Genomic DNA, 21,823 nt, shown 5'->3' with positions numbered 1-21,823 from the left:
GGATACTTGTGAAACTCGATTCCTGTTTTTCTATCAGTCTGATGTTGTTTGGCATACCTGTATGTGCTTTGAGAAAAAAAATCTCAAAAATTCTTGTTATCATCTGTGACCAGGTTATGCTTTTGCAAAAAAAAAAAAAAAAATTATGGGGAACACCAAACTTCACTGGTCGCTAGCTCAGGGACCTCTGCTTTATGTTTCCTGTGTGCTGTGTCTGTGAATCTGTTGGCATTTTTTTTTTTTTTTTTTTTTTTTTTTTTTTTTTACAACAGATTATCATTATCCAATGCACAGTGATTTTTTTTTTCTAAGCAAAACAAATTTTATAAACCAGCCTTAAATGACGCTGTCTTCTATACTGGTCTGTGGTATATTAATATTGCAAAAATTAAAAAAAAATTATGAATGATTTTGCCAAGTGAAGTGTTTGTAAATGAATTGCTTGGCATTTACAGCAAATGCTGTATAGGTCAGTTTCATGTTGTGCAGGTGGAATTGTGAATGGTTACTTGGAATTGTATAAAATATATAACGTAATCTGCTCTCTTCTTTTGCAGACTATGAAGATGATGAATGGCCAGACACTCTAGGGGAGACAAAATCTCGGTCTATCAACTTCCCTTCCAGCATGGATACCACCATCACTGCCTCCACCATGCCACACTCTACCATCAATACCTCTGCAACACCAACATCCTCAACGTCTAGTTTGAAACGTTTTTTCACTCGGAAAAAGAGAGACCAGGTCTTGGTCAATATTGCTGCCATGTTAGGCTCAGTGGCAGCAGGATTTGATATCAGGATTTCAAATACGACTGCAATACATCCTACTCTAAGTCACACCAGTGATGAGGACAGTGTGCCACGAAAACGGGATTCTTTTATCGGTCAAAGGCGGGATGCTTATTTGGCAGCTGTGAGGGATTCCTTTATCGAGCCCTCTTTTGTTGATCAGGATGATGAGGAACACTTCTATGTTAATGCATATGAGCATCAGAGCAGGTCAGGGTATCCTTTTCATACATGGAGTGGAGTGCAGACCAAGTACCGGCCTGCCATGAATTTTGATGTTCCTATTCGTTTTGAGGAAACTGCCACCACAAATGGGAGAGGTAGTAACAATAACTTGGTAGATCAGATCAATGGAGTCAATAGTCCCGCGTCATCCACCACCCCTTCTCCTTCTCCTCGGAAACTGTCAGATGAAGCAGACCCCAATCTTGTTTCTTTATATCAGCGTCAGGCCTCAGACACCAGTTCTTCATACTCATCAAACTATGAAACGCCTCGTGGTACACCAGTTACTCCCCAGTCAATGGTTGTGAAATTTGAGGAAAAAAGTAAAACTTCTAGTAGCAGCAAACCTATGAGCCCTTCACGGAAAAAATCGACTACATCTGAATCATCAACTCCTCCAAATAATAAGAGGATGACTTATGACAATGAAGCATTTGTCTCTAGTACAAAGGAGCTCCACCGAGCCCCACTTTCAATTCAGGAATCCAAGTATGACAAACGGCCACCTATGCCACTGCCACGACAAAGGTCAGCAGCTAGAGATCCAAATCCTCCTCCTCCTCCCCATCATCAGCAACCTCATCCGGAACGGCCTCATCAGCTGGACATTGTTCCTAAACCATCTGGCTCAAATAGGCCAAATAGACCAAAATATCGCTCGCCTTACTCAGGGCGTAGCTCTTCAACTCCAAGGGATCCAGAGACCTTGTATGTGAATTCACCATATATAGATGCAAGGTCACGTTTCTCCCCTGGAGGCTCACCGCCACCCATGCATCACCAAAAAACTTTGTTAGACATTGATGTCGATGGACAACATGAAGACTGTACAGCACCATTGACAATGCAGCATGGCTACTACAATAAAAGGAAAGGAGGAAGAAAATCTTCTAGGTCTGCTGATAATAGAAGGTGATTCAGAAATGGGTTGGCAGGTGTATTGGCCCTATATTGGTATTTCAAATGAGCCAGATCAAACATATATAACCTGGTATTTAATGAGATTAATTTTTTGTATTTTTTATTTGATTTCATTTGCTTTCCGTCACTTGTGTTAAGTTCAGTAACTTGTGTGTAATACTTGTTAAGGGCAGCACACTGAAATGGAAAATCTACATCATGAAATGTGCCTGAATATAACAGGGTGTTACTTCTTGTGGTCTTAGGAGCTAGAGTTTCCTTTCTGAACTGCAGCAAGTTCAAGTTAGCTGGAGGTACACCCTTAGCACAATGCAATGGGTAACTTAAATGTTGATTGCTTAGACATGGGGAAAGTTGCATCCTGAACTGACTTGACATTGGTGTTTTTCATCACAAGTTAGTAAAATTCAAACTGCATAGTCTTCACACATGGTAAACACAGCTGTAACAACTTCTTTGAATGTAGGTAGTACAAATATAAATTTAGTTTATTTAGAAATCTCGGTGAAGGTGCAAAAAAAAAAAGAAAAAAGAAACAAGGCTAATATACTTCTGTATGTATATTTGTTTTGATATTAAGACCAGTATTTTTGGAAAACATGTTACCTCATATACTTCATATCGTTTCATGTAACAGTTTTCTTTCCTATGATAACATTGGTGATATAAACATTAATTCCAAGAATAAGAAAGGTTTGTTACAGCTTCTGAAAACATTTTGATAATGATAACAGTTGATTCCTGGTTTTGAATTTAATGCTTGTTCAACTGACAATATGAAAAGACAATTTGTTATGTAACCATATTTAGATATTTGTGTCACTTTAAGTCATTTGGTTATAAATGGGTACTTAATGAGGTATATCTCAGCTATGGAGGGGAACGGAGAATGTTTATGAAAAGATTGAGCTGTTAAATGATTAGAAATCAAACTTAATATGGAGAGTTATTGTGGAGTTTTTGTAGACTGTAGTTGTGATCTTCATGGGTCAGGCAAAGCACAAGTGTTGTAAGGACTGATCTGTAGTAAGACTGTATAAAGCTGTTTGATATATGTACAAAGATCTAATATAATATAATATAATTTTTGTATATTATTAAACCAATTTGAAGCACTTAAAAAGTCTTCCCTTGTACTGACAAAATTTGGGATGAGAAGCAAGTAGTAAAATGATAATAGTGATTATTTACTTATTGAGTGAAGGTCTTTCTGATCTTACTGATCATAGTTTTGAACAGATTTTTTCTGTCACTGAAATTTGTAAAAAAAAAAAAACATTGGTGCAATACTGAGGAGCTCTTCAGAAGATGTTAATTGTTGTCATCACCAAATGTACATATGTATCACAGTTGCATGTGTTTTTCTTTTCTTCCTTATTTGTATGGTATTTTATGATACCTGTATCAAATTTTGGCTAATTTTATGACAGTTTATAAGTTTCTTATCTAAAAAGTATCAAAAGGAGAACAGTTTACTAGTGTGGCCATACTTTCTTACATCAATTACACTTTTTCCAGTTAAAACAAACATATTTGGACATGGCATACATGTAAACGAGTTTTATGCAAGAAAAGCTTGTTGAGCATCATATTATCTTCCTATAGTATACTCTTGTATTGCATATGCCAATTATTCAATTACTTCATTAAGAAAAAAGTCTTAATTTTACCAGAAGGCCCAGTTAGAGTGGGGAGGTTACCTTTAACTATACTATTAAAGGACTGAAATGTATTCATTGTTATGATCTCGCTGACAGGTCCATCCATTCCTGGTGGAAAATTCAATGGTTGTCTATTCTAGAAAGTTTTTTTCACATTTCTGTGTAAGTAATCAGAAGGGAGACTATTTTATTTCAAATTAAAGGAAAATACAGGCCTTCTTCCTGAAAGATAAAAATGTTTTATTAACTGTCATTGTTTTGTCAGATATCTATTTCAAAGAATCATTTTTTTTTTTTTCTCGCTGAATTTTTATAAGTTGTCTAATAAGTCGGTTATCACATATTTTAAATGAGAAAACTTGTAAAGGCACCAAGTACACAGTTGCTGTTTCAGTTTCTATGAAGAAAAGTGGATCTTTAGAAATGAAATAGAATGTTATCAGTATTATTTTTAATTGATTGTAAAATTAAGAAATAAGATTAAAATACTGTGATCAATTCCATCAGGTCTTTGAAACTTGGAAGGGGGGAAAAGAAGCATTCTGTTTGACGAGTTACAGAAATAACTCCTCAAAACCATCGTCACCGATTCATGCAGCACCTCACTTATGTTATGATTAGGAACATTCCAGTTGTGGTGTCAGCATTCAAAAGCTGTTGAGGTGAATCCATTAAGGAATCAACTGAGACTGCAACTGTGTAGTTGGTATCATCCCCTTTGGTACAGATTATTTAATAGGAATTTTACCGTTTATTTTGTGATAACAACTTTAAAAAAACCTTACCCAGGAACTGTGTTCCTAATTATTGTTTAAACCAATATTCTTCTACACTAGAACTATTCTGTGTATGAACTATGTGATAAAGTGATATATATATATAGATAGATAGATATTATCTACTGACTTTGTCTTGTATACTGTTGAGACATGATAGGACATGTCAAGACATGTTGTGTCAATTTAATGTTATTGTAATTTAGCCAGGGAGGATATAACATTTGAATAAACTGGTTGATTTTACTTTGCCTGCTGTTGGATTTTTCCTGATAGTGTGTGTGTGTGTATTAGAGCGAGGAGAATGCAAGAACAGTGAAAAACGTCAAATACTATCTTGAAAGTGCATAAGATCTCTAGTCTAAATACAACTTAAATATCCAACCAACCACTCAACCAATATTTCACCAAAAATTTTTTATAACTTTATTATAATGCCAGGCCCCAAAAGATGCTATGAAAAAATGTACTAAAAATTTCTTAGTTGTGGTTTTAAAGTTAATACTGAAACGCGGGATACCAAAGTTATAGAATGGTTATCAGTCACAAAACTGGCCTTGTTAAAATGAGTAAAATGTGACCCGTGCAGTCCAGTTCATCAATGTTTAACATGAAGCTGAAGAATTAATCTAAATCCCAGAACTGCTAAGAGGGTATCTTTATATCTTTCTGATATTGGCCGTGATAATGTATGCAATTTTCCTGTGAATTACATCCGTGAGTTTTTCACACAGACTAGAAAAGTTGGTCGGATCATAACATAAATAAATGTGAAGTAACTGTTCACTTGATTTTAATTGATTATTTGTAGTGGTGTTTGATGAAGCACGATAACCGCACGCGAAACATTCGACCCTTTTGCTCAACACCTTTTCGCCAAAGGAAAATGTCACACCCTCTCAATGACCTTGACACAATCCGCGAGACATTTCGAGATTCTTACAGCTGCGGAATACGGACAATAATAATAATAACAGGATATAAACCAAGATGTTGAGCAGAAATACGTTCAACCAGGGCACTCTTTCCTACGTTTTTCACCAGCATTACAAAGAAGACACCAAAAACATCAGTAGACTGATGCGAGAGAAAATGGAGAGAAGTCAAAATATGTATCAAATGGACCTGAAGGCTCACTTCGGCTGCGTGAATGCGATCGAGTTCTCAAATGGCGCAGGGGAGTATATCGCGTCAGGTAAGTTCCTAGGTCGAACAATACATGTATATTAAACCAGGGCATTTGTCAGCATTCAGACCACTTATGTTTATTGATTCAAGGTCTTACTGGAGGCTTGGCCGATGTGCTTGGTGCATGCATGACGTATATGCTTGTTGTTAACTATTTTTGGAACCGCGATGCAGATTCGATACCTACATCATGTACTGTATGCCCAAGTCTCCAGTGGCATGCGTTTTTATGTTGGGTTTCCTTCCTTTATTTGATAGTAAAGCTTTTTACTTTTCTAAGTCCAAATAAATTTCTGTAAACATTGCAATGCCCCAAATTGTGAGGCAGACGACTAACTTGAAAGATATTAGTTTTGATAAACGATTACATTTTTGTAGACATCGCAAGTATCAGCAAGTAAAAAAAAAAATGAATATGATACTTGTTAGGGCATTATGTAAGATGAGTTTTGTAAAGACAAAAGTTGTAAAACATAAATCAGATATACACATTTTCTTATGTACATCATTTTTAACAACAGATTTGCTCTTGTTATTGGCAGATTTAGAGTGAATGATTTTATGGTGTTTAATTTATAGAATATAACTTTATATGCATTATAACACTATTTTGCATGTTATTACAAATTATTTCACACCCATGTACACATTTTTCCAGGTGGAGATGACAAGCGTGTCCTGTTGTGGAATGTCCAAAGGGCTCTGTCAGCAGGTTATACCCCTGCTCCCATGAAGGGAGAGCACCACAGTAACATTTTCTGCTTGGCATTCGACAGCAGCAATAAAAAGATATTCTCTGGTGGTGAGTGTATGGGATAAATGGTGGCTTAAGTATCAGTGTTAATTCAGTCTGTGCAATAACCTTTTTCAGATTACTTGCCATTCAGACCACCACTTTCCTAAAATCTACTGGTCCAAATAAACATTTCAATAAGACTAGACATTTCTCCCTATTGCAATGATGCAATTAATAACAAGACTTTGATTATAAGAATCATCATGTAATAGTTACATGGCAATTGTTAATACCCACATCACATTCTTATCATTATGTTATTAAGTTATATCTGGAAATATCTTTATAAGTGAAGACAAGTATTATTAACACTCATTTCTGCTTCTGTTCCCAGGTAATGATCAAGCAGTAATTGTTCATGATGCCCAGAGGTGAGACGTGTTTCTGATTTACAGTAGATTAATCACTGACATGCTATTGTATTTCTGTGCAAGTGTTGGGGAATAAGCATGGTGTAGTACTCTGTCTTTTATTATGTGAGGCACATACTGAGTGTTAGCAAAAAAGTTAATCTCAGCATTTTTGTAATGCTCATTGTTTGCCTTGAAATCAAAGACTAAAAATCAGAAGAACTAAGTTTTGTTATATGTTTTTGCAGCAGTTATTATTTTTATTTCATTGATTTTCCCATTCTTTCTTTTCTTTTTTAAATAAGCAAAGGAAAGCTTAATTATAGTGATCGATATTTCAGTTTCAGTTACAGTACAATTTCATATTCTTATGTAAAGATAATAAAGAAAACTTTAAGACAAAAATCTTTTTTTTTAATCCAGTGGTGAACTTGTAGATGTGTTCCTGCACCAGGAGGCAGTGTACGGCCTGTCTGTGGACCCAAGCAATGACAATGTATTTGCCAGTGCCTGTGATGATGGCAGAATACTGTTGTATGATATAAGGGAACCTCCAGAAGCTGGTAAGTTGACCAAAAAATTGGTTCATTTTGCAGATTAAATCGCCCTTCGTCAGTTCCTTATGGCTTTTTGAGTGTATAGAACTGTTCAAAATACTTGAAAACGTCTTGCAGCCAGTGACCATCATTATGGCATGGCAAGTCGATTCCTTAATTAACAGGTATTAATTCACTCTCCAGTTGCTTGGCAGTAACATTTTTTGTTTCACATTTGAGGAATATTTTACAATTTTGATGTGAAAGTGTAAGGCAACCAAAGCAGAGAAGAACCCAGAATCATGATATTAACCAAAATATGGGGATTGCTCGAATCAGGAAAGGGTCACACTCTGATGTATACAGGGCATTAATTGTACCCAAAAATTTCAAATTCACCATATTTTGTCAATTTAAAAGCCATTTTTAGACATACATGTGTAATAATAGTTGTCACAACAGTTATATGAATATAGATGAGCATAAGCTAAAATGTTTGCTGAATGATTTTAAATGACCATGGTGAGGAAAATTTTATTTCTATATATTGTACATTCACCAATTTATGAAACAGTCAAAAAATTTTACTCTCATTGATCAAAAAGTATGATCACTATACACTGATAGACCTTATGTAATGCTGTCATTAGAAATAATTAGTTTTTTTGTGATACATGTTATCAATTTCAAGATATTAGTTCTCAAAAAGCAGTTGTTGTTATTATTATTATTATTATTATTATTATTATTATTATTATTATTATTCCTTTAATATTGTTCTTCTAGATTCCCTGTGCCTATGTGACTGTTCCACCCCTATGCATGCCGTGATGCATAACCCTATAGACCCCCGGTTAATAGCCACAGCCAATTCTAAAGAAGGGATCGGACTGTGGGATGTCAGAGTTCCTAAGGAGTAAGATATATTGAAATATGGACCACTGTTAAGTGTTTGATACTAAAGTTGTAATCTATATTGACTCATGAGTTTTTGTTTGTGTGAAGATGTGCTGAAGTAATCCTGCTCCTATAGGCCTGTAGTTTTTTTGTCTACATGGTCATATTTATTTACTACTGATTAATTGGTTGTCCAAGTCCAAAAAGTACTCGGTACAGAAGGTGGTGTTGTGAAAAGATCCTGTAACACTTCAAGGTCCAGTTTATTGGAAATATTGCTCCTGTTAACAAGAAAAACGTCCATTGTTTCAGACCAATATTTACTTAATGCAAGTGAACTGCTATGGATTTAGATGAACTGAATCAGACTTGACTTTCATGTACACTGAACAGGTATCATACAGTAATGGAATCGGTCCTAGAACATGTTTACACAGTCAACACAGAATACAAGGTGTGTGAATATTTTGAAAATGTCAAAATAAATTTATGTCAAGTATAAGTATATTAAGTATATATGTAAGACAACTTATTTCCAGGTGCTTAATGCATTATGGGGGGAAGTGGAGCCAGCAGAGCTGCATGAGTGTGAGGTTTAACAGCCTCGGAGACCGTCTAACTGCCCTCAGACGGAGGCTTCCACCAGTGCTCTATGATGTACGGCATTCCGCCCCATTGTGCCAGTTTGATCATGTTGGGTATTACAATTCTTGTACCATGAAGAGTTGCTGCTTTGCTGGGGATCAAGACCAGGTAGGAACTAAAATGGCTTTAATGTAATAAAATGTATTAAAGACATCCTAAAAACATCCATAGTCTTTTCAGGTGTAGATGTTTTCAGCATGTTTTTGTTGTACGGTATTTAGAATATGTTGAAAATGTCAACAAGGAATAGACTATGTGGTTAGCAAGTTGTCATGATGCAAATTGGATAACTATTTGTATGTTTTCTGGTGTATAATGCTAAATGATTTAAGATGATTTGTGATTTTTAAAAAGATTTACGTTCTGTATTTGTAGTATTTAGTGTCTGGCTCGGATGATTTTAGTCTGTACATTTGGCGAATACCTGACAAGGGCAGCGAAAGTAAGTTTTCTGTGGAATACATAAAATGTTTTCAATTCTGCTCTGACTATTGAAGAAAATACAAAACAATCAAGAGTGGATTTAACAATGCATGTTGTATATGGAAGTTTTTTTTAAATAGATGTCATGTAAAAAAAAGTTCTTTGACGCACATAATTTTAACTTAAACATAAAAAGTTAAGGGTCATATCAAGTTCAACATTTGTTTGCTGTTAGATGTATTAATAGTTTATGATGATGATACATTATGGAAATGTGCATTTGTATGTATAAATGATTACAGAGGTTTGGCTCAGTGAGGCACACTTGGTATTAAAGGGACACAGGTCAATTGTCAACCAAGTACGTTTCAATCCAGATAACCACCTCCTCATCTCATCTGGAGTAGAAAAAGTTATTAAGGTGGGTAACACAATTCTACTTTACATAGAGCCTGTGGATCATTTGAAGTAAACCTGTTTTATGTAATATACTACCACAAAAACCTATGATTTCGTATTATAGACTTGGGTCAAATATGGTCCCTATTTGAAACTTGTTGATTTTTAGGCTAGTTGGAAGATTTCTATGCTTGTTCATCAGAATTGGAATCTTTTTACTTGATAAATTCCTTAACCTCTAGTTTACTATATTTGTGTATGATAAAGAAATTAAAATTCATAGTTCATTTTTATGTTGGTGCAATTTATTTTTGAGAAATTCAGTTAAATAAATTGAAAAATCTTTCAGGCCTGGAGCCCATTTCCCATTGGTAATGCTCCCAGACGAGAAGAGGACGCATCTCTGCAAAACTTTGAGGACCGTCTTGTTTACTCCCATGAGGAGTACATTAACCTTGTGCTACAGAGTGGGCAAGTCATGACTCACGACTACACTAACGAATCCGTAGAAGAAGACCCCCGCATGATGGCATTCTTTGATTCCCTTGTCCAACGTGAACTGGAGGGCTGGTCATCGGACAGTAACTCTTCAACTGACTTAGACGCCTTTCAGTCATTTGTGCAGTCATCACACTCCGAGCCCTCTGACCTTGATGCTGATGCTGGTGTGGATGCTGACTCTGATGAAGAAAGGTTTAGTCCCTTTACTCAAGCTTTTGCTGGGGTAATAGCGGAAAGTGTTAGGAGAGAAGCAGGCGGAGGAGGAGGAGAAGGGGAGGATGAAGTAGAAGGGGAACAAGGCAGTAACAGTCAGCATAGGCTGAATGAGGCATTGAATGAAGCAGGGAGGGAGTTGTTTGCAGAAGAAGCAGTACAGAGGTTGAGGACAGGAAGAAATCAAGAAAATGAGGCAGCTTCTCGAAAAAGAACAATTACGGAACTTATTGCTGAAAGAAGAAAAGATTACTGGGCAAATATTGTGAAGTATACAGCTAGTCCAGAGCAGAGTAATAAACTTGTGAAAAGAAAAAGAAGAAAGAGGAGGTCAAAATCGGAATCGAATGTGAGTGATACCCTGGGATTAACCCAAACTGACTCAGACTCTTCTGAATCTGAAGTTCAACCATCTTGTGGAAACAAAAAAAGTACTTTGCATTTGCCTGATAGTGACTCAGATAGTGCTCTTTCGGGGCCTTCAAATAGAGACATTGCATTTAAACAGAGAGAAATGCCTACAGCTTTAGGTAGGCTGAAAAGACTCCGTGCTAGGGTATTGTTAAGTGATTCAGATTCTGAGACAAGTGATGGTGAGCAAAATGGTCCAACAACGACCAGCACACCGGTTCTCAAAAATGGCAACATCGGTGAGAAAAACTTGACAAATGGGGAGAAGTGTGAAAAGAACCATTTTAGTACTGATGTAGTACAAGAGAACTTGGAAGAAAACCAAAGAGCCATGTTCACAGACAGTGAACAGAAAATTGAACCCAAGCTTCCCAATGGTTCGGACTCTACTGCGATCAGTTCTGTTTTACAGTATAATAATAATAATAATAATAGCAGTAACAGTAATGGTGCTGAAAATGGACTTCTTTGTTCCACCAATGGAAACATCACTGCCTCATGTAGCACCAGCAGAGATGAAGACAATACGTCTTCACAGCCAGTTTGGACTCGATTTAAAAAATATAAGAGTAAGATGGAAAAAGCACGAAGACATTATAGGACTCAGAAAAAAGACACAAAAGCAGTATCTAGTGATGAAGACAATAATGATCCTTCTACTGAGCAATAAAAGTTTCTTGTCCAATGTTTTATATAATTTCAATCAAGACTACCAGAACGTTGATAAACTGAAAGCGGGTGAAGTGCAATTCATTTATTTATTTATTTATTTATTTATTTATTTATGCTTATTTGAATTTTAGAATTGATTGGAATTAGTAATATTTGTTACTATAACGTGATATCCATTTTAGGAACATCCATGTAAAAACAGTTGTCTGCACAAGTGTCTGAACGTGCAAATATTTCATGAAGTTGGTCATGAATCTTGACAAAAAAACTGCCGTGTATTTATAATGAGCACGCTGCAAAGTTAACAAGAAGTTCAACAGAATGTTAAGCTTAAAAGGTTTTAGATCAACGACGTTGCTGAGAAATATTTTTGTAATGATCAGGCTTTTTCCAGTTTAAATATGTTAATGCCTTTGTTAACATAGGTAGTTGTGTTAAATGCTTTTATGGCTTCAAGTTCGTTGTCTAGCTTTAATTCGGATCAGTTTTCTAATCCTTAATTGGCCAAAATAACGCGAATTAAACAACAGACTTTATTTTGAACAAATCCTTTACAAGCTGTATATCTTTTGTTGTGCTCTATTGTCTAAGCATTAAGGAAAAGGATCAGCTTTTCCAAAATAGTACATTGAATTACAGTATATAAGTAACTTTTATTGAAGATTTGTTTGATTCCTAAGCCAGTTAAGGGAATAAATTTTAATGGTGCTGTCCTTGCAACGAGTCTTGTCATTTACCTTTTAAAGATTTTCAAGTTTACATTGACGGGTATCTATTTTTTTCTGTCATAAATAATGGATGGATCAACAAAGGTATTTTGGAAGACTGTCAGAAAATCTCTCTGGATCCGCCCCTATTATAGGCACATTTCCCGCATTTCCATTGGAAATGTACCTATAATATCTGCCACCCTGGTAGAGGGTAGTGTATGGTCACTTTACAAGATTATGTAGTCAAATGCTTGACCCCGAAGGTACTCTTTCATAAATGAACGGGGGGCCAACTTACCCCGGGGTCCAACTAGCCCAGGTCTCCCCTATTGTCACATTACATAAAATTCGTGTTTCCGAATATTCGAAATGTTTCATTTGGTTGAACAATATTGTTGCTAAAAAATTAATTTTGAACACCTAATGCTTGTTTGATCAATGGAAATGCTGAAGTCATGTTAATATCACTTGTTAATGCAGAATCAAAAATTAAAAAAGAGGTTCTGTTCAGCCACTTAAGAAAACGGAAAAGGAATTAGTGACAGGGTAAGGCATTTCAAATTAATTGTATTTTATTTACATTAAGGCAATGGCAAAAAGCCCGCATGATATCTATAGAGACAGATATTCTGGAAGCTGGCGTGGAAGGGCTTAACTGTACATGGTGATTTCTAGATAATTGCTTGTTACATAGAGCATGAAAGTATTTGATATTTGAAGATTATGCACTTGAATTAGAAACAATCATTGTGATGATAATGATCAGTTAAGGCTGAAGGCCCACGTGATTTTCCCGATTGCGGTAAATTTACTTTATGTTGCCTTGAAAAAAGTTCATTTAGGCAATTCCTTTTGCCCCCCCCCCCCCAAAAAAATGGATGTTTAAACATTTCAGCAACTACCAATTCGTGTTTCAAGTTCATTATACCCAAGCTCACTTCAAGAACAGTCGGTAAAATCTTCGAAAGAAATGTGCAAAATAAAAATAACCCGCCACAAGAAATTTGCTTTCACATGTTTCGATACTTGAATGTGTTTAAAACTGAATGACATAATGGACTGTAGAGTTCGTATTTTCTAGTTTCAGAAAGACGGCTTTGTCGCCACACATCGCTGCAGAACACCTCATCGACCCCCAGCGCCGCCAACGGCATTACGGATATCCCTTGTGTCCACCCTCTGGCCCTGAAAGGGGCCGGATACCATGGGCACCTGATGGCTGTAGACACATTCGGTTTTCGCCAACAAATAAGAAAGAAACTTGAAAATTATCCATATGATGTCATTATTCATCACTGTATGAGTCTGTAAACATTAATAATTTTTTATCTGGAATATGTTGAATCCTGTCTTTCCTTCTTATTTCTCAATAAATCATAACTTACTTACCCCCCCCCCCCCCCCCCCCCCCCCCGTCCCCAATCTTTTCATGGAGGTAATGAGAATGCCAAACATAGGCAGAAAACTTCATTGGGTGCTCTATCTTTCTTTTTAATCCCTGAATTTATAATTCTGGGTATTTTATGAACCAATGTTAATTTGATGAAAACACACACACACACACACACGCACACACACACACTATATCATAGACTGTGCAACACACGAGCGTACTTCTTTCCAGTCAACCAATAATAAAGCGTTAGACGTGATCAATAAGGAAGTGACTCTTGTCTAGATAAATGTTCATAATGCATTTTTGACATATTGACAGCTTCTTCTGCATTTGTAATGTGGCCGCTGTTAACCATAGAAACGTGTGAATTATAAGTTACATTTAAATTTGTCAATTTGAATACGGACATAAAAATGTTCAGACTTGGAGAATCTAGTGTTGGTGGATTAGATTACCCCTCCGGTAGCTGAATTTTTAAACCGGTAAGGAGCATGATGATTTTAACAGGATGGAAATTTGTTTGTAATGCTTGATCCTGTATAAAGGTGAGATTTTAATCATTAGGAATGCTCAGGATGGAAATAAGACAACATTTTTTTAAATTATGAATTTAAAAAAAAGGTAAAAAAAGAACAATAAAAAAGAATAAGAAAAGTGATGTTATTATATCATAGTGAGCTTAACTGTCTACTTCGATCATTCGAATATTCTCATTTCCTTTGTCACATTTTCAAGTTTATAGCGATTTAAGTCCAGGTGCAAGTTTTCATGTACAGTTTAAATTAAATAGCTGGTAAGGGAAGGGTTCATTTTCAGAATTGGCATAAGGCGGGACTTCCAAATATTTTGCCTCGTCATACATCTATTTCAAGTGGGAAATGCTTATGGCTACGACACGATTGCTTTTCATTTGTTTTCTACAACATTTCTTGATTAATAGAAACTGAATGTTTCAGTTTATTATGAGATATACTTCTTATTAAGAAACTTTCAGGTATAAATTGTCCACTGTTCTGAGCAAAAATAGTTGTTTTTTTTCACATCTTAATTCAGAATAATGTTTGATAATGTTCTTCGGGGGAAATCCGCATTCCACCATCTTAAAGAAAGCGAAGTTGTTGTATTGTTTTTGATGGAAAACGAAATTTGGCTTTCCGCGCCTGGCTGGTCTTTATTATGGCCGGTGTATGTCGAGGGCAAAACCTATTATTCACGTGTGCTTGCGCGTCTGAATGAAGTTTCTTAAGCTTTACAAAAGCACTATTGCGCACCAGTTCAAGTATAAAACAAAGTGATATTTACATGCTTTAGAAAAGTCTGTTTATGCCACATTTTGTCTTTTCTGAAGAAATAATACCCCAATCACGAAATATAAAAGCGATTCTCTTGAGTTTGGACAATCAAACGCTCGGCGGATTTAAGAATTTCCATGGCAAGTTTCATAAAGTATATTCATAATCCCCATGACTTGAAAGTATAGGGAGCGAATTTTGGGGGCTTAGTATCCCCTTTAAACGGATTTTGGCCGCGTTTTCAGTACTTTTGCCTTTAAGTCCATGAGAAAAAATTCTGTCGGAAAAAACGTTGTGCATGAGCTATCTCCAATTTCGATTTTTTTTTTTTTTTTTTTTTTTTTGCAATTTCAGCAGCTTCATTGCTGTCAATATATATATTTTTCTTATATCAAATCAACTGATCTCAAGAATCTTCATTTTCACGCGAAAATCCACACACTATGCAGTTAATGTTATTAAATATACTGCCAAATGCAATGTAAAATATACGTGGATTGGCATGGTATGGTATGGTGGAAAAGTGTACCATGTCCACAACTCAAGAATCCCAACTTACTTATCTTCAACAAGCACACACCATTGTGATAGGTTTTTGCTGCAACTCCATCAGTTTACATCTATTGTAGCCCTTCTGATAACTATTATCAAGACATACCTTCACTTTTATTGACAGAAGACCATGAAAATAATTGAACAATACTGGTCAGATAAAATGTTTGACTGTCTCGCCGGAACTAGGATGCAGAAGCATTTCTTTTATAGAACATCCTGCTTGCATTTACAATGGGCTTTTGTGATGGTTTTGCGTCTGAATGTCCAGCAGTCAAACATAGCTATCTTATCAATGTAAAATGTGTTTACATTGGGTGACTTTTGCATTCAAAGGTGTTAATCTTAAGTCAAATGTCCACTATATTGGTTAAAAGACACGTCAAACTATTTGTAAAGCCTGACTTTTGTATCGGCAACATAATAAAACAGTTTATAATACTCCCAATTTTATTTCCTTTTCTCCATTGAAATGGAACAGCAACGTAAGAAACCTAAAATTAATTGTTACCTGGGAAATACCAAAATACAGGAACAACCCAAATTGATGTATATATTAAATATTTCCATAGTTATTAATGAAGTATGTAATAGGTGCCAAATATATTTCATTGGTCATTTCCGAGAAGTCCTAACCTGTTTACAGGATACTGATATGATCGAAAGCTTTCCAAAGTGATTTGTCTCTTTGTTTTCTCTGGCAAATAAGGAAGAAACACTTTCAGTAACGTTCAGTTACTAGATCAAAGAGCGTCCTTAGAGAAACCAAATGAGTGTCACAGACATGAGGTCATCGAGCCATCCACCGAAACTGATTATAAAAACACGTTCGAACATATATATTACTTCCGAAGAGACACCTATATAAGCAACTGACGCGCAGGTGAGTTTAATGAAACACGGGTACAAGACCCTAGGCACAGTGGAAGTCCAAGTATAATATAAATTATTCAAACGGTAATTTAAAGAAAAAATTGGAATTCAGATAACTACAGTTCAGAAGATATTTGTTTCAATGGCCAGTATGGTATCGATGCGAGCTTACCAAGGTAAGTTTTTTTTTTTTGACGTAGTAGTTTAATTAATTAATAATTTCAAGAGAAAAACAAGTGAAAAGAATAGTTCTCACGAAATTTGACATAATCGCTCTGCTGGTGCCAAAGTTTGAATTTTATCTGAAAACATGATGAAGATATTTAACAGTCTGGTTTGAAAAACCTTAATTCACGAGCTTGCATAGACGGCAATTTTACTCGCCTAAACTCAAAGTCATCTGTCAGCATTAGAAAACTGAATGTTATGTATATATTTTAATGAAAATAAAAGAAAACTGATATCTTAAATTTTATTCAACGTTCAAATGTAGTTCTGATTAAAACAAGCAATGTAGTGAAATTGTAATGCATGCAAAGGTACCGTTTACCCCATTTCATTCACGAGGTCAAAATTTTCATTCTAAATTTTCTGTTCATTAAAGAGACATAAGATTGTAATTAGTGCTAGCGTTTGCAAGTGCTCGTGCACACACACGTGCGCGCCCACGTTGCGTTGGCTTACGAAAAGCATGACCAGGGGCACTTACAGACATGCGTGTGAGTTTATATTTAGCAGGTGGGTTGTTGCTCCCAGCGAACCCATTCACTCGATCTAGGAAGCTGTTTACCAGTGTTGCGAATAATTGTCACGACTTCTTTGACCGCAACTGGGGACCATGTTGACTTCCGTGTCCAGTAGTCCGAGTTGCACTCTGGGCGTTTATAATGTTTATAATTCACATCTTCCTTTACCGTTGGATGAGATGGGCGCTTCCGCTCACACCACCGTATTCCGTGTTCGCGCAACGTGCAGGCCCATGTACTATCTATTAGCGGCAAGCTGAGTGATGGCATCAGTTCTTTGCAAAAATTCTCGCTGAGGAGTAGAGAAAAAAAAGAAAAGAAATAGCCAGATAGATATCTGTCAATAACTAGTGGAAAATCAATCTGTGGCCTTGGTTGAGGGTATCGGGAAGGGGGAAGACAAACCCGAACTCATCACGGATTTTTTTTACTGGGTTGCTCGGGTTTTGATCGCTGTCGCATGCTGGCAATTTCAGAGTTCTGACCTGTCTGAGATCTTACAAGGAACATGAGAAGTCCCGTGTTAGGGTGTACATTCTAATTAAATTGGTATAAGTTGATTCAGGTGAGGGGGGTTAGGGTGAGGGGGTTAGGGACAGTGAATGCTTGGCCTTCTATGACGTAGGCCTACTTGATATCCTGGATGCACCGGACTTTGTTCCTCCTTTTAATTACGTAATCTGTGGGGCTTGAAATCAAGGGAAATTCTATCACAAATCCAATTCCTTGCAAACTTATATGAAAATATTTATAAGAGCAGTCAGAGAAATTATTCATTGTATCAAAGTCTGGGTATATCGTGAAATACACGTGAAAAGGAAATTATGATTCTAAAAAGCAATGCAAAGGAAAGATGGTTACCTATTATATCATTATTTCATTTTCACGTGATAATATATCTTCATGTCCGACATTGGTCGACACGGACACTTCTTTGGTTAAGAAGATTGGGGTCTACATAAATTGAACCAGGGGGTTATGGGGAATGTTATATAATATAATATAACGTTATCGTTATAACGTTATCGCAAACAGGAAGTAAAACTGAAACCTGCAAGTGCACCGCCCTGTTATCACGTACAGCACTGAGACTGCATCTGACATGTGAAGAAAATCTCTGATGGACAGAGAGCTGAAATTCTGCCCTACCACTTTGTAAATTTATGAATTTTTGACATTCTAATTGCTCTAGTGTAGAACAGTTTCATTAGCTATGTTATTATAATAGACTTTGTTATTATAATAGACTGATGAAATCTGACTGCAAGCAGATGAAATATTGGATGGTAAGATCAAACTAATATAAATAGCTATAGACAAAAGAATCTTCACAAGTCTCTAATTGCTCTGTTTTCGAAAAATATCATTTTGCTTTCTAATGATGACTTTTTGTGCAAATGTAGCACCATTTGTAAATGAGAAATGGGTCACGTAGGCACCATGGAAAATGAGAGATATTGAGAATAAGTCTGAACAAAAGTGCTTCTCGATTGGAACATCCTGACCTGAGAGCAGACGTATAAGTTGATCCAACAGAAAATGTAACGTTTCCAAACGAAGAAATACAGAGTCACAGAGATACTAGAAATACAAAGATACCAAAAACAGAAAACAGAGATCGGAATTATTTTCTCAAATGCTCTGTGTCATTTACTCTCTCTCTCTCTCTCTCTCTGCACCCCTCTTTCATTTGAGATGTCGAGGCACATTTATCTGATCACAGACGAATGTCATATATATATAATAATCACTCAGGCGTGCTGTATGTTTTCAAGGCAAAAGTTCACTGGTGCTTGCAGTGGTGTTAACAGTGATGGCCGCCCACTTGATGACCGCCTCAGGCCAACGTCATTCTCACGGCTGTCACAGAGCCCTGACTTCACGAGGACGAACTGCTCAGTGTCTTATCAACCAACCCTGCAGCACTGCTGACAACTGCAATTTATTGCAAGGTAAAATTGATACGCGTCGAGTATTCATTGTGTTAATCATCTTTTTAAAACCTTATGTTGGCCCAGGCTTCATGGGCTTGAAATTGAGGGAAAAAAATAATAAATAAAACTGTAAATCTGGGAATCAAAGGAATTAAAGAAAAATAATAAATTTAATAACCTTTTTTGTTGATTTTAGGGTGTGCTAAGAGCAAAGACGAAAGTATCTTGAGAGACGCTGACTTCATCCGTCAAGTGCTGGCTTTCAAGAAGGCCACCTTGTCATTCTCTAAAGCACACCATGCAGTAAGTTGAATAAATATACACAATTAAACATACATCTAACAGAGTGCATTCAAGCAATGTCTTTCAGTTTTAAAAGTATAGCACAATATTCTCTACGTTTCCTCATTATTGTTGGACAACCCAATCAAATCTTGGAGTAATAAAATGTTTTTGTATACAGAAAACAACTGTGTTAAAAATAATTTCTCTCTGACCATGCTGTATTACTAGCTTTCATCCCTCTAAAATTTTCATGTTTTCTGCTTCCATATAATAACTAGCATTTTTTGAAAAACATGTTTTAAGCTCACGTTTTTATTGTTTCGTTTAGAAAGACGGACCCCACCTTGATTATCGACTCCAAGTCGCAGGACAGTGTCTTAGAGATGTGGATATCCCAAAAGGATGCCTGGATTGTTCTTGTGTGAAGAACTATCTGTACACAATTGAGGTACTATTAGTTTTCCCCTGTAGAAACATATCAAAAGGGCAGGGTCATTTATTAATCCAAGGGCGGATCCAAGATTATTTGAAGGGGGAGGGGGGTTCCGCGGCTGCGAAGCCAACCCCCCTCCCCTTGGCGTAGGGTCTGGGGCCCGCTGAAGGGCCGCGAAATTTTTGGTATTTTAAAGGGCGAACCGTGCCATATGTTACGGTTTTGAACTATGGTTTAGCTCGTCAGAATTTCAGGAGGTGGCCATTGGTGTGATTTTTTTCAGAAATCGAAGGGGGTGAGGGGGGGGGGAGGGGGGAGGACCCCCTGCCACCCCCCAAATCCGCCACTGTAATCTATTATATAAACTTTTCAAAGTTAAATGCCACATTTTTCTTCCACCAAGGAAGTTGTGTTTTTGTCTTAATTGGTTTGTCTAGTTCAAAAATTTTCAGTATCGGTCGGAATATGGCTAACTTACAATCGATTAGGTTTTGGTGATTAGTTAATTAATCAATCAAATAATAAATTATAGTAGTTGAATTGCATTGGCAGATACCTACGCTGCCTTAGGCTTGTTTGAAATATGCGGTATTCAAGATGAAATTCACGACTCCGCAGGAAAAGAAAAAATCCATTTTATCTTGCTTAATAAAGACTTTAACAGGACTTTGTAAAGCAATATTTTGATATAGTTTTAGTTGAAGTTTTTAACAGAATGTTTTGCCTGATTCACCAGCAAACTTATCAGTTTTAGAGTGACAAAACAAAACGATTTACTTATTTATAATTTTTGCTATAGGATGTTTACGAACGGCTCCGTGAGATAAAGGCAAAGGTTGAGCTTCTGAAGGAAAGCGAGAACAATTCTCCTCAATCTCAATCGGTATCACACGCAACCAGAAACTTCACCCACCACTCTTCTATGGGCCTAGAGAGATTGTTGTGTATTATGTCCGACGCCTCTGATGTCGACCCCGAACACTGTGGCAACCGACAGAGACGAATTCAAAGAATCCTCAAAAACCTTTCGGACAACTTTAGTTTTAGCGATACCTGGACCAACGGCATGGTGGGAATGAAAGTGGCCCACGAAACCGAGTGTGTGATCGACTGGCTTTTAGAGAAAGCAACTCAAACCTCAGATTGAATTAAAGTTAGATTTTGGTAGGATTAATTCTTATGGATCAAGTGATGAACATAGAAGTGAACATGTCTTATGCCTAGTACCGGTTTTATTGTTAAGAAAAATGTGCGTCTTTTCTAAATGTGATAAATGTCAGTCATTATATTTTGTGATATTTATTATTTTTGTTTACATTATACATTTTCTTATGAGAAATTATATATATTTATATACTTATTGTTAAATGTTTCAGTATTGTTTTACAGAATATTTGTACTTTTGTATTGAATTTAAAATTTAACTACCTCTTCATAAAACTGCCTTCATGTTGAAAATATTAAACGTTCATATCTAATTTCTGTCATTATTATTGGTATTGGAGTAAATTTTGGCTGGGATCTCAGATTATGCCCATGTTTTGGGTAAATGTTTCGGTATTGTTTAACAACTTACTTGTACTTTTGTTTTGAATTTAAATTTGACTACCTCTAAACAAGACTATATTAATAATTTCACGTCAAATTTTTATATCTATATATATATTGTGTTAATTAAATAAGTATTTTTCTACAACATATTTTTATGTTGCATTTTAAAGTTGTGACAACCTTTACACAAGACTATATCGGATTTGAAAATGTTCAATGTTCATATCTAATTTCTATTGTTATATTATTGATTGGAATAAAATTTGGTCAAGATATCTGTGTTGTTGTTGACAATACTCTGCTTTAGAGCAATTTTGGCAATAAATCTAATAAGCCTGTTCAATGGCAATGACATGATATTTGTTTACCTGTGTGCATGTATATATGCTTACGGGTATGTGCAGGGGGCAGTTAAGGGGAATGCAGCCCCAAATAGCAAAATAACGTTAAGTGGTACTAACTTGAATACAGGGCAGGCATGTTAACCCTCTTTAAAAGGGGGGGGGGGGGTTAACTATTGGCTTGGAAAAAGCCGCTTGTAAGATGTTAACTAATAAAACACCACTTGGTTCTTAGAATGCTTGGGTTTTCATTTGTCACCAACTTAAAAATGTGCAACACTAGCACTCAGCAGTCGGAAATATG

General features: G+C 36.2%; 3 protein-coding genes across 4 annotated transcripts in view; all 3 read left to right on the top strand.

Moving 5' to 3' along the window:
• Window positions 1-4,621, top strand: part of LOC106160655 (mitogen-activated protein kinase kinase kinase 10) — a 30,257-nt gene extending 25,636 nt beyond the window's left edge. For both annotated transcript variants that reach the window (XM_013537311.3, XM_013537310.3), the window contains one exon: window positions 558-4,621. In XM_013537311.3, coding sequence (XP_013392765.2) covers window positions 558-1,933 — 1,376 coding nt within the window. In that variant the 3' untranslated portion in view covers window positions 1,934-4,621. The remainder of the gene's footprint in view (window positions 1-557) is intronic.
• Window positions 4,622-5,248: 627 nt separating this feature from the next.
• Window positions 5,249-12,119, top strand: LOC106164568 (uncharacterized). The gene is made up of 9 exons (XM_013542530.2): window positions 5,249-5,570; window positions 6,222-6,365; window positions 6,694-6,730; window positions 7,133-7,272; window positions 8,032-8,161; window positions 8,682-8,895; window positions 9,163-9,229; window positions 9,513-9,631; window positions 9,959-12,119. Exons 1-9 carry the CDS (start codon window positions 5,366-5,368, stop codon window positions 11,402-11,404), a joined length of 2,502 nt encoding a protein of 833 aa, XP_013397984.2. The 5' UTR covers window positions 5,249-5,365; the 3' UTR covers window positions 11,405-12,119.
• A 1,620-nt stretch (window positions 12,120-13,739) lies between these two features.
• On the top strand, window positions 13,740-21,386 carry LOC147763524 (uncharacterized). The gene is made up of 5 exons (XM_087003193.1): window positions 13,740-13,994; window positions 18,751-18,927; window positions 19,106-19,212; window positions 19,523-19,642; window positions 20,427-21,386. Exons 2-5 carry the CDS (start codon window positions 18,789-18,791, stop codon window positions 20,772-20,774), a joined length of 714 nt encoding a protein of 237 aa, XP_086859319.1. The 5' UTR covers window positions 13,740-13,994; window positions 18,751-18,788; the 3' UTR covers window positions 20,775-21,386.
• The last annotated feature ends 437 nt before the right edge of the window (window positions 21,387-21,823 follow it).

Source organism: Lingula anatina, chromosome 2 (assembly GCF_051362555.1).
Source record: "Lingula anatina isolate TDL-2025a chromosome 2, LinAna3.0, whole genome shotgun sequence".
In the NCBI taxonomy this organism is placed as follows: Eukaryota; Metazoa; Brachiopoda; class Lingulata; order Lingulida; family Lingulidae; genus Lingula; species Lingula anatina.
Note: the sequence above shows the minus strand (reverse complement) of the source record. Positions and strands in the feature narration are given on the sequence as shown.